This window comes from Diaporthe batatas (genome assembly GCF_019321695.1).
Source record: "Diaporthe batatas strain CRI 302-4 chromosome Unknown Contig00023, whole genome shotgun sequence".
NCBI classification, from domain to species: domain Eukaryota; kingdom Fungi; phylum Ascomycota; class Sordariomycetes; order Diaporthales; family Diaporthaceae; genus Diaporthe; species Diaporthe batatas.
The window spans coordinates 334,535-346,879 of record NW_025408570.1 but is presented as its reverse complement, the minus strand read 5'-3'; the positions used below and the strand labels follow the sequence as shown (position 1 = coordinate 346,879).

At 56.2% G+C, this 12,345-nt stretch overlaps 2 protein-coding genes across 2 annotated transcripts; one reads left to right on the top strand and one right to left on the bottom strand.

Annotated features, from left to right (window-relative positions):
- The first annotated feature begins 972 nt into the window (after window positions 1-972).
- Window positions 973-2,405, top strand: KVR01_013080 (uncharacterized protein). Its single transcript, XM_044783699.1, has 3 exons — window positions 973-1,327; window positions 1,439-1,848; window positions 1,926-2,405. Exons 1-3 carry the CDS (start codon window positions 1,171-1,173, stop codon window positions 2,010-2,012), a joined length of 654 nt encoding a protein of 217 aa, XP_044637956.1. The 5' UTR covers window positions 973-1,170; the 3' UTR covers window positions 2,013-2,405.
- Window positions 2,406-2,420: 15 nt separating this feature from the next.
- Window positions 2,421-7,204, bottom strand: KVR01_013033 (uncharacterized protein). Its single transcript, XM_044786116.1, has 2 exons — window positions 3,698-7,204; window positions 2,421-3,609 (listed from the first exon to the last, which is right to left on the bottom strand). The coding sequence occupies exons 1-2, from the start codon at window positions 6,356-6,358 to the stop codon at window positions 2,710-2,712; spliced, it is 3,561 nt and encodes a 1,186-aa protein (XP_044637909.1). The 5' UTR covers window positions 6,359-7,204; the 3' UTR covers window positions 2,421-2,709.
- Between the last annotated feature and the right edge of the window lie 5,141 nt (window positions 7,205-12,345).

Genomic DNA, 12,345 nt, shown 5'->3' with positions numbered 1-12,345 from the left:
CAACAGTAAACTGGGCCCAATGAAGCTTGCGGAGAACCTTCGATTTAGTGGTCACTATAGGTTGGGAGTCACGCAAGTGTGACCTCGGCTTTCAAAAGTGTTCCTTGTCTTGCCTGATCCCGCATCCCGAGTCAGCCATCCCATGGGACATCAATCGAACGAGTTGTCGGCAGACTTTATTGGTCGAGTCGGGAATGATAAAGCCTGGTCAGTCTCTCAGCTCTGCCTCTAAAGTTGGAGGAACAACCCATATTGTATTCAGTCTCCTCAGTGACGGATGAGAACCTGGAGAGAGAAGATCGGGAGACTGACACGCTTGTGTGGAGCACAGCAGGGAACAAACAAGTTTGCTGTTAGGCTTTTCCTCCCGCTTCTTATCTGATGGCGCTAGTCTCCTTAGCGCCCGAGCACGATGCAAAAGAGTGGAGACCCAAACTTTGATCTAATCTTATCAGATCATCCGATGGTGGCATCCCAACCGTCACCCTGTCCAATCGGCGTCGATTCGCCCCATGCTCAAGTGCTGCCCCCTGCGAAGAGAGCTCTTGGACCCTTGGCCCCAACTTAGCAAGCGGCAAGCAGAGCTCGGATCCGACTGCACGCCTGACCGTTGCCAACCACGCCATGGCCGTCTATCAGATGTTGGCTGGACGAGAATGCCTTTCTCGCCTGCGGTGCTAACTCGTCCAGGAAATTCGGCCGGTGGACCTCGTGCCTTGTTCCGGATCTGGAGGACCCGGAAGCGCCCACCACGGATATACGAGATGCCATGGCCGAGCCTGCTTCAAGTGGGTCGATCTGCGCCACCAGACTTGGGGACATTGAATACGTGATGAGAACTGAGCTTGACAGGGCTAGGAACGACGGAGTTGGTCGGTTTAGCCCGGATCAGCCGGCTCTATCAATGCAAGTGTACATATGTAGAGGATTTATATGCCAAGTCTCCACTCGTGAGCGGTCAAGGGCAGCGAGGCGGGGAGCTGGGCCGACATGATGTGCCAGTGGGCTGCGAAGCTGACCCCTGGATTCGTTCATATTAAAAGACCAATTCTCCTTTCACGTGCCATCATTGATTCCTTCATCTGTTCTTGCTCACCCTCCTTGTATGTGTGCTGACCAGTGAAACACACAATCGTAGCCGACCCTACCTCTCAAACTTCACCTCTCACAATGGTCGCCCTCACATGGATCATCAGCACAGCTGTCGCGGCTACAACCGCGCTGGCGAATGATTTCCCCGCCGCCGGAGTGTTCATCGACCCAATCCTCGCAAAGCGCCAGGACGAGACCCCAGGCTCCCCATCATACAACTGCCACGACAACTGCGGTAAGCGCATTCACACCATCTACCTACCTGCCTACCTACTTCCATATATATAACATCCACACGCACCTGGACAAGTGAATACCCCCCTACTCACACACCAATCAAACCCAGGCCAGGCAATAATAGAAGCCCGCAACTGCAACGCCACCCTCTGCGACGACCAGGTCTTCCAGAAGAACTACCAGAACTGCCTGCAGTGCGCCGGCGCGGACAACGAGGACATCTGGCGGTACTACGGCGACAGGCTCGGGGCCGCCGCCGCCGCGTGCGACCTCGGCGCGGAGCCCCTGCCCGGCGAGCAGGACGACGTCGGCCCGGCCGTGGTGGCTAGCAACAGCACCTCTGCCTGCGAGGCTGCCGCCGCCGCCGCCGCCGCCGCCGCCGGGTCTTCATCCTCCCCGCCGTCTGCATCTGCATCTGCCACCGGGGCTTCGGCTTCTGCTACTTCTTCGCCGTCTGATACGGCTTCCGCCTCGGCTTCTGATGCTGCTGCGGCGTCCGCATCTGGGACGGCCTCTTCCGTAAGTAATTTTTGTCAGTTGTCCGGGCTGAGTTGGGGAACAAGAGTCGGGCTGACGACCCTCTCATTCTGTTCCAGGCTGCTAATCACGGGCTCCCTCCCGCTGCCGGGTTTGCGGCCTATGGTGCCATTGCTGTCGGTGCTCTGTACGCGATGGGACACTGATCGAAGGGCATGTTACGGTCTTGCACTTCTCACTTTGCGTGTAGGTAGTTTTCCGTGGTTATTTCTTTTCTCGTGCACATATTTGTAATGCAAGCAAATTTGTTTTGGTGAAACAATGCTCCCGGCCTTTCGCATATCAATACGCTCGAGAAATTCATTTCATTAGGATCCGGGGTTTTTGTGCAGGGTTGGACACGGGACGACAGCTGGCAAGTAACATGATAAGCGGAACCTGGATGAAGTGACACGATAAAAGTATTTTTGAGAGATCATATGTGCTTTCCCTGATATTACTAGGTGTCTTCGAGGGGGGTTAAACTCAAATATCACGAACTTGAAGTAGCAGAGCAGCAGGGTCAAGTAATACCATAATACACGGACTTACACTGACAACTTGAAGTCAAAGAATTAACAAATGTGATTGAGATTCAACTTGGGTATTGTAAACTTGCTTCGTGATGTACTAGTAACGGGCTTGTATATACATGAGGTATTTCTCTAACATCGTATAAAACATCGTTTAAATCATCGGTATCTTCATAAAAACCCAAAAATGCCACCCCACCCAACCGGCTTTCCTCTCCGTTTGCCCCGAGCTACTCCGGCCGAAACGCCATACATAAGAATGCAGCAATACACCTGCGCACACACACACACATACACACATACACAATAAAGTGCTTTTCAAAAAACACGACTAGTTACCCTTCCTGCCCTCGGGGTCCTCGACCATGATCTCGGGGGCACCAGGGGCGCTGCCGTCCAGCCCGTCGGTGTCCGAGACGACCACGACAGGCGACTCGACAGGGTCAGAGTTGGTCCTCTGGCTCATCTGCTGCGGCTCGCCGCCCTCGCTGCCGGTGGTGGCCTCCTCGTCGGCGGCCTTCTTGTTCCTCCTGAACAGCCTGCCGACGCGGCCGAAGAAGCGGCCCAGGAAGCGGTAGACGACGACGACGGGCCCGCCGACGAAGCGGGCGACGCGGGCGAACCACGCGTCGGGGAAGAGGCGCACCGCGATGGCCCACGGCATGCACAGCAGGGCGAGGACGATGGAGACGGCCCACTGGGGCCCGTTGAGGCCGCCCTCGACGACGGAGAAGACGCGGCCGCCGACGAAGATGATGGCGACCTGGAGGCCGACCATGAGGATGTTGATGACGATGAAGAACTGGTTGCGGTGCAGGCCCTCGAAGATGTTGAAGCGGTTGTCCAGGCGGCGGTTGTTGAACTCGTTGAAGATCTGCATCCAGACGAAGGTGTTGAAGACGACGGTGCGCAGCTCGGCGTCGCTGTACGAGGTGAAGATGCGCGGCCCGGCAAAGTACAGCGTGAAGGTGACGGCCAGCTGGAAGATGGCCTGCCCGATGATCATCTTCCACATGTTGGTGGTGATCAGGGGCGCCTTCTTGCCCTGGGGCGGGCGGTTGAGGATCTTCTCCGTCGGCGGGTCCGTGGCCAGGGCCAGGGCGGCGAAGGTGTCCATGATCAGGTTCACCCACAGGAGCTGCACGGCCGTGAGGACGGACCGCATCTCCGGGTCGGAGACGGCGGAGACGAAGGCGAGCAGGACGGCCGTGATGTTGACGGTGATTTGGAACTGTTGGTGACTGTTAGTACACATGGAGGAAAGGGAACGAGCGATAGCCACTGCGAGAGAAAGAGAGGAGGAGTGAGTGAGTGCATACCTGGAGGAACTTCTGGACCGCGTCGTTGACGGCGCGGCCCCACTTGAGCGCCATGATGATGGAGGTGAAGTTGTCATCCATCAGCACGATGGCGGACGCCTCCTTGGCGACTTCAGTCCCGGAGATACCCATCGAGAAGCCAACGTCGGCAGCCTTGAGCGCGGGGGCGTCGTTGGTCCCGTCGCCAGTAACAGCAACGGTCTCGCCGAGGCGCTTGAGCCGGGTGACGAGGATCCTCTTGTCCTCGGGCGAGGAGCGGGCGAGGACCTGCAGCTTGGGGAGGGTGGCGTCCATCTCGGCGTCGCTGAGGGTCCTGAAGTGGGGGCCCTCCATGACGACGCCGCCCTCGGTGAGGATGCCGCACTCGACGGCGATGGCGCGGGCCGTCACGGCGTTGTCGCCGGTGACCATGCGGATGACCACGCCGGCGTGCTGGGCCTTCTTGACCGACTCGGGCACGCCCGGGCGGACGGGGTCCTGGATGCCGACGACGCCGAGGAAGACGAGGTTCCTGAGCACCGAGGCGAACTCGACGGAGCCGTCCTCGACCCTGGCGCCCAGGGGGGGCCACTGCTGGTAGTCGCAGTAGACGATGCCGATGGTGCGGAGGGACTGGCGGGCGTAGCTGTCGATGGTCCTGGAGAGCCCGTCCCTGTCGGGCTGGCCCATGGCCTCGACGGACATGTCGGTGATGTTGGCCCTGGAGGAGCAGTACCCCAGCAGGATCTCGGAGGCGCCCTTGACCAGCAGGCGGTAGCCGCCGCCGCCGCGCAGCTTGATGACGGCGCCCATGCACTTCTTGCCCGAGTCGAAGGGGAACATCTGCACGACCTGCTCGTTGGCGCGCGCCTCGGACAGCGACGACATGCCCAGGTGGTCCCGGGCCAGCTGCAGCAGGGCCGTCTCGGTCTTGGACCCGATGAAGGCGAACTGGCCCTGGTCCTCGCCCTCAAAGGCCGTCGAGTTGATGGCGACCGACTGCACGATGGCCTCCCTGGCGGCCGGGGACAGGCCCGACGCCCACTGGGACACGGTCACGGTGGACTTCTCGCCGCCGCCGCCCTCGGCCTTGTCGAAGCTCGTGGACCCGAACGTGCCGGCGACGACGGTCATCTTGTTGGTGGTGAGCGTGCCGGTCTTGTCGGAGCACACGGTCGTGGCGTTGCCCATGGTCTCGCAGGCGCGGAGCACGCGCACCAGGTTGTTCTCCTTGAGCATGCGCGTGGTTGCAAAGGCCAGGGCGAGCGTCACTGCCAGCGGGAGACCCTCGGGGACAGCAACGACGATGATGGTGATGGCGACGATCAGGATGTCCATGAAGGTTGAGGCCTTCGTGGGGCCATCCCGGTTGTCGTTTGGCAGGTTGGCGAGGAAGCGGAAGAGCAGCACGAAGAACAGAAGCAGCGCGGCGCTCCCGCCGAGCTTGGCGATGGCGCCGGCGAGGCCCTCGAGCTTCTTCTGGAGGGGCGTGGCCTCGACCTCGGTCCGGACGGACATCATGATCTTGCCGAAGCTGGAGTAGGGGCCGACCGACGTGCAGACGAAGGTGCCCATGCCCTCGAGGACCTTGGCGCCTGAGATGATGAAGGGGTCGAGGTCGGCAGACTTGGCCTTCTCGCCGTTCTCGAGCATCCTGAAGACCTGGTCGCCGGCGGTCTTCTTGAGCGCGTCCGACTCCCCGGTGGCCGAGGACTCGTCGCACTTGAGGTCATGGCCGCTGATGAAGATGCCGTCCACGGGGATGAGGTCGCCGGGCTCGAGGTTGACGACGTCCCCGACCAGGAGGTCGTGCACGTTGATGATGACTGCCTTGCCGCTGCGGATAACCTTGATCTCGCGGTCCTCCTTTTTCTCGTTGAGCCGCACAAAGGCCTTCTCCTTTTGCCAGTCGTTGATCGAGCCGACCCCGACGACGATGATAATGGCCACACAGATGGCGACACCCTCGATCCAGTCCACAGCTGGCGGGGCTCCCTCGGGGTGGTCCACGCCGAGGGTCTCGTACAGACCGAGGGCGAGTGAGATGACGGCGGCAACGGTCAGCAGGATGAGGACCTTGTCGTTGTAGGCGTTCCACATGAGCCTCCATAGTGGCGTGGCCTTCTTGGGAGGCAGTACATTGCGGCCATATACCCGGGTCCGGTCTGAGAATGACTCGCCGCCGGGTGGTGTTGATGACGCCTCCGCCTTTGCCTCGGTCCCGTCAACCGCCTCCTGGAACGCGATCCTCCTCCGCACACTGGTCTCGTCGATGCTCAGGCCGGCGTCGAGGTCCGTCTGGAGGCCCCTGGCGACCCCCTTGAGCCCGCCGAGCGCCCTAAAGGCCGCGAGGGACTTTGGGTTGAGCAGTTTGTTGAGCTGGCCCGGGCTGAAGGCGAACGGGTTGTCGTCGACCTTGAAGTCGCCCTCGGTGCCGGGATCCGGGCGCAGGGCCTCCTCCCTGTCGACGACATGTGTGGTGACGCTGGTGGACCGGCTTCTGTTGTTTGGGGTGAGGAAGGGGTCTTCTGAACCTGCTGGAGTCAGGAAGGGGTTTGAAGTGGTGGACACTCCTGAGGGAGAGACTCCAAGCGTACTGGCACCAGAGTCCTTGCGAACGCGTGTGTTCACCGAGAGAGATGGCGGCGCCAGGGTATTGGTATTGTTGTTGTTGCTCGCCATGGCTGAAATTGGGCGTCGGAACGAGATTATACAGCTCTTGTCATTTGCGTATATATGGTTGTGTACATGCGTGTATGCACGTCAGAGTTGATGTATAGTTGTATGTATTTAGGCCGCAGGCGAGAGTGAGGCGGTCGGGGTGATCAGGGGTGATATCGAGGACGTCCGGGCACACCCAGGCCCTCGGTCAGACAAAAAGATGTGCAGTAAATCTACAGCTGTAAAGATAAGAGCCGCAGTATAGTATAGAAAGGCTGCTGATGTTACACAAAAGTAGGCAGATATGCAAAAAGCAGATGTGGCTGGAAGTGAGTTGGGTATATAAGCAGAAGACGAGAGGAGGCCACTCAGGTATACATATGAGGACATATGTTGTGTGACTTGTGTGGATGGATGGCAAGGCAAGGTGGACGGACGGGCAGGATGAGGGCTCAAGCAACGTGAACCAGGACAGGGGTCGTTCCTGGGGAGGTATGGGTCCTTGTCACTCGACAATGGGATGGGATGGGATGTGTGTGTACACCTGGGGCACGAAAAGTGCAACAAGGTACGGAGCAGAGGGAAACCGAGAGAGAGGGCGGGAGGACTTCAGGAATCACACAACCTCAGCCAGACGAAGGCAGTGCTTGGTCTGCCTGGGCTAGGGCGGGGCAAATGTCTTGGGATTTCCTGTAACCATGTACCTGGGAGGTACATATTTCGTTGCCAGTGGTGCTCATCTCGGACGGGATATCAGAGACCCATGGCGCCCCCATGTGGCAGCCCATCGGGGCAATGAAAGTGTAGAAAGCAGAGGGGCCACAGAGACTGAGAGAGAGAGCGAGCCAGGGCGGGCGCATGTTACGCTGCAGGTTCCGAAGTGGCAGGTAAGATGCGTGCCTAGAGCTCGTTGGAGCCCCAGCGAGACTTGGCCGGGAGATTCGCGGCTTTGCACAGCCTCACTGCAGGCCGGCCAGAACCAGCCAGATGGGCAGGACGAGGAGGCCTGCCGAGCTGCCGAGCCGCCAACCGGCCAACCAGCGCCGTTTCGAGACGGCCACCTTATAAGTGAGTTTGGCCCTTCACCCGCCAAGACCCGCCTTGCCCTCCAAGCTTGCTCTTCTCTTGCTAGCGAAGGCTCCTGGGCCATGGCCACGGCCACTTTGCTGGTTGCCCTTCCTTGTGGTTGTGGCTCCAGTGCCTGCCTTGGTGGTAAGTGTTAACTCTTACCGCCTCTGGTTGCCGCGGTCGTGATCTGCGTCGCGTGTCTGCCATGATACAAGCGAAACGCTCTCTTCTCTCGGTTCCTCCCTTGTCACTCCATGCATGCATGCACGCACGCACGCACGCACGCACGCACGCACGCATACGTTTTCTCTCACCCACTCTTTCACACTCTCTCACTCGCCAAACCCACCAACATCTTTCCACCATGTTTTAACTCTCCTCTTTTTTGCCGTTCCTCCCATTTTTGTGTCTATCCAGCTCTAAACCCCCCGGCTGACGGCAACTCGAGACGACCATATTGAGCTAACACGTGGTGTTAGCTTCAAATAGATGTTCCCCACCCCACACACTATTGTAGTTTTATTAGCAGAGATAAATCCGCACACATGGTAAGCAAGCCATCTAGGTCATCAAGTCTGCATTTCGGCCGTCTAATGAGACCCAAGATCTCTCCTATGACGCCTGGGCCCGTCAGCTTGTGTATGCCACGCCTGCATTACTCATACGCTTGCCCGCTCCCGCGGGGTGCAGAATGACTCTGAGTGCTTAGCTCACCCAACAGGGCCCAAGAACCAGCCAACGATATCCCCAAAAACAGGGACACACAACCCTTGCGTGGCCAACAATCACGGTCAGAGCCGTGGCCACACGGTCATTTGACAAGCCCCCAGACAGCTGGTGCCCGGAAGGGGAACCCAAGAGGAGAGGAGCCGTAGCAGAGTAGCAGAGGGATGCGTTGTTTTCTCTAGAGCCATAAAACAGAGTTCGGAGCTCCATGCCCGCCAAGGAGGCCTTAGTGCGCGAGAAAGAGGCTGTGCTGTGAAAATCCCCATCCGCCAAGTCACTGGGCAGGTAACGATCCGCCGCCCACGGGGCCGCCCACCGCCCTTGTCCCTCTGGGTTTTGCCGCGAGCGAAATGCTTCTGGATGTTTGATAAGCTCTTGTCCTCCCAGCCCGTCGCCCGCCGCCCCGCTGTGAAGCCCGCTTGACGCTCCCACGCCGTCTCCCATGCTGCCAGTGCTGCACGAGCACCCGCCCACATCGGCAAAAATTAACAAATCTTGCCGTTGGCGCCCCTTGCTTGCCGCTCGTTTAACTACGGATCGGGCACTATTACATGTTAGGCGCCTTGGCCTGACGAAACATCACCCACGGCTCCAGGGCGCCGGAGGCGGGTCAGATCCCCCATCGTGAACCAGCACCGAGGAATTGCGTCATTGGTGCATCCCACGCTCAGTATCAATCCATTTTGACCATGTAAGTGGACAGCTTCAGACTTGTTTGTATTACCTATGGCCTTTGAGCCGGCCTGCATCACCCTCCTGCCCACGTGCGCTTGACTGCACGCAGTACCTACTCTCACTCAATTTCGCCTTCACCGTGACGCCTGAATTACATCCATCTTGGCGGGCTCTGTAAGATTTACGATGACTCGGCAATCTATTGCTGCAATGCATTGTGATAATCCCCAAATGACTAGTGTGATATAACAGTCTGCAGAAACATTGCGCGCGGTCCCCACATGCAATTGTAGTCAATCTTCACTTTGAATCAATACTCCGGATACATAGATTGTCTACTATGCTCCTAGTAATAGCACACACCAACACGGCCCGAAGCAGGAGGCATGGAGTCCAGAAATGTGCCCACGGTAGAAAATAGAACACCATGACCATGGAACGTGCCGATTAGCTGGTAGGCCAGGCACGCCGGCTCGGACATGCGACGAGGGTTTGCAGATCATCAAGAGAAGAACAACCAGAGAACTTGCCCCGGGAACTGCCAGATGGCTCCCCCAAGGCCGTGCTAGCAGCCCAGGAGTCTTGCCAATGTCTCATCTCCGAGCAAAAATTCCAGCAGGCTCCTGGGCAAAAGGACTTACCGCAAGCCACCACCTCCCGGAACCTCAGTTTCAGAATCCCACCCCCTCACTCCTCGCCCCGTCAAGCTGGTACGGGCGCACGGGGCGGGCGAATCATCCAATGTCCAAATAATAATGTTTCAATCCTGTTTGCTGTCCGCCAGCCCAGCCCTACCCTCCTACTCGCCGTTATTAGCCCCCCCCCCCCGCCGGTCCCCGTGTCTCGCTCGCGTGGGGCGTAGAAACAAATCTCGCTGGTGAGTTATCTTTTACCGGAGGGCTCTTTGTGAGCGACCCAGCGTCTGGCCCTGCCATTGCATTTGCCAAGTAAGGCTGAGCACCCTCGGCGAGGGACTCGGGGGTTTTCTCCTCACTTATCATGCCCAGGTGCTGGAGAGTCCCGGTCCCGCCTCCCGAGGTGCTCGCTCGCGGCAGCCAGGGTGAACTAGCAGTTGAATCGCGTTTCCCCCCGGGGGGGACGGGAGCGCTCCTCGTGCCTTGGCGGTTGAGGCACGGGAGGGCCAAGGCGAGGCGTTCTTCTACTACTGGTATGTAGGGGACTCGCTCTCGGAGGGCACCTTTTGGAGCGGAGCCATGGAGGAAGCTATCGCGATATCTTCTGCCCTCCCCCACTCCCCGGGACCGCACCATGCGCACCAACCAGCTGGCTGGCTCCAGCGCGGCATGATAAGTTTCTTGTGCACCGGCGACCGTGGCCGAGACTTCAAAAGAGGCAGTGCAGTCTCATCTCGCAAACGCGACGAGATTGCCGTGTCGATCTTATCACCGTCAAGAGAGTGTCTCCAGTTATTGTCGAGATTGCCGGTACTAGCATTTACGATATTAAAACACGGGCCCGATAAGCATCTCGGAAGTGCTGTGGTGCCTTGACACGGCCGGAACACCTGAGACGGTGCCGGGCCTGCTTCCCCGGCGGGACTTGAATCGGGCCAGTCTGCCTTGGCTTGGCCCATGAACTTGTCGTGAACTAGTCCAAGGCGTTTTCCGCAGGTCTATATCGGCATCGAGATAAATCTCCGGAATGCCTACCATTACAGTTCCACGATGAATCTTTGGTGTAGCCAGGCAAATCTACGTACGTACACCACTCGGCTGTGCTTGTGAGGGAATTTCATCAAGTCACGCCCTTGTCATGGATCTGTCATGGACCTTGGGGTGGCTCATCAGTGGTGCGTAACACCGCGTTTGACTCGAGCTGAATTGACGGCCGTCCACGGGTATGTACAACTATGTCGATGCCCATGTACCTTCCAAGTTACCTGGGTAAGATTTGTGGACAAGTTTTGTGACAATGCCTCAGTCCTAAGGACTACTAAGCCACGCAAGACTCGTAGACTGCCAGTCTAGGTACGATTTGGAATCAGCGACCCATGTTTCGACGATGTGATGGGATATTACACAAGACACATTGCACACGTCCAAAAGAGTGTTGTATTCCGTCAGCGATTCAATACGTTAGTCCCGGTGCGGTCGCACTGGCTGGAAAAGGCTTGGCGGCTCACACAAGTGTGCACCTTCACGTACAAAGTCCCTGCTCTGTCAGTCAGTCTGTCTGCCTGCCTAACAGGTAGTGGTGGCAGAGCCTCATTCACCAACGAAGCTTCCGAAAACTCTGTCACCACTAGTGCAAGTCTCACCGTCACGATCTCACGCCCACGGGGACCCTAGCCATGGCGCGATCCCTCTAGGGAGGAAAACACAGCCACCGCTCCGCAGCTGCCACGACTCAGCTGCAGGGACGAGGAGGCAGCACCTCCCGTCGCCACGCCAAAAGTCTACGTAGTCAAGTCCAAAAGACGTGTCGTGTCGTGCCGCGTGTTCGTTATGCCTTTGCTAAGTAAGCCACCAGCCACCGGAACCGTCTAATACACGGCGCTCGTGTAGTCACAGAGACACACAACACACAAGTCGGGCCGGGGATGACCTCGCTGGTTTCACTGAGGCCTCAGGTTCTTACCACCGCAAGAGGCAAACCTGCCAGCTGCGGCCGTTTGCCAAGAGCCTCCGCGCTGCTCCGCCACCATTTTTGTGCAGAGAGGCAATCTTGCTTAGGGTTTTTTGTGTTTGTGGTGTGTGCCGCGATATTGTCTTTTACGGTGTGTGAGACATTTTGTCGGCTGTGATATCGGGAGTTGGTCACGGGAGGTGAATTTCTCGGCAAGCGGGAGCAGCCTTGGAAAGTCTTGTCATGATTCTGTACCTGATATTCGGACAGGAGACCGATGTTATGCCAATACCATAATTTCAACGTGCACATTGGCATGATCTTGTGAGCGAAAGAAGCTACTCATGATCCTTTCATATCGGTAAGGAGTATTATAGCGAGATTTAAGATACTCACAGGCTTAGGCTCCCACTTACTAAATATATATAATAAATGTTTTAAAATTAAAATTAAAACATTAAAGATATTAAAAAACTTTAAATATATTATATTTATTAAATTATAATTATTTATAAAATAAATATTAAAATTATTATAAAAGATTATTTATTATAATAATATAATTATATATAACTTAATATATTAATAAAATATATTTCGTTATATTTATAGTAGTAGAGTTACTTATTAGAATAAATATTATTAATTTATAAAAGTTTATAATTATTATAAATTATAAAGTATTTTAATTTAATATTAAAAATAATATCTTTTAGTTTTCTTAATATACATTTAATATTATATACTTATATATTAAACATTATTAATTATATATATATATATAGATTAGGATAAAAATGAAAATAATTAAGGAAGGGAGTAGTTAAAATTAACAGGTACTTAGAATGAAGCACCGTATGAAGTCGCCATGCATCTCCTCGGATGTATATGGAATAGAAGCGAAACCACTTTGAATGTAGGCTGGGTATATTATATAGCATTGTATTTATAGC

Bases quoted from the DNA above. Each gene is read 5' to 3' on its own strand.
- KVR01_013080 (XM_044783699.1), top strand. From the start codon at position 1,171: ATGGTCGCCCTCACATGGATCATCAGCACAGCTGTCGCGGCTACAACC. The intron at 1,328-1,438 runs GTAAGCGCATTC...AATCAAACCCAG, and splicing joins CAACTGCCACGACAACTGCG to GCCAGGCAATAATAGAAGCC. The intron at 1,849-1,925 runs GTAAGTAATTTT...ATTCTGTTCCAG, and splicing joins CATCTGGGACGGCCTCTTCC to GCTGCTAATCACGGGCTCCC.
- KVR01_013033 (XM_044786116.1), bottom strand. From the start codon at position 6,358: ATGGCGAGCAACAACAACAATACCAATACCCTGGCGCCGCCATCTCTC. The intron at 3,610-3,697 runs GTATGCACTCAC...AGTCACCAACAG, and splicing joins CGGTCCAGAAGTTCCTCCAG to TTCCAAATCACCGTCAACAT.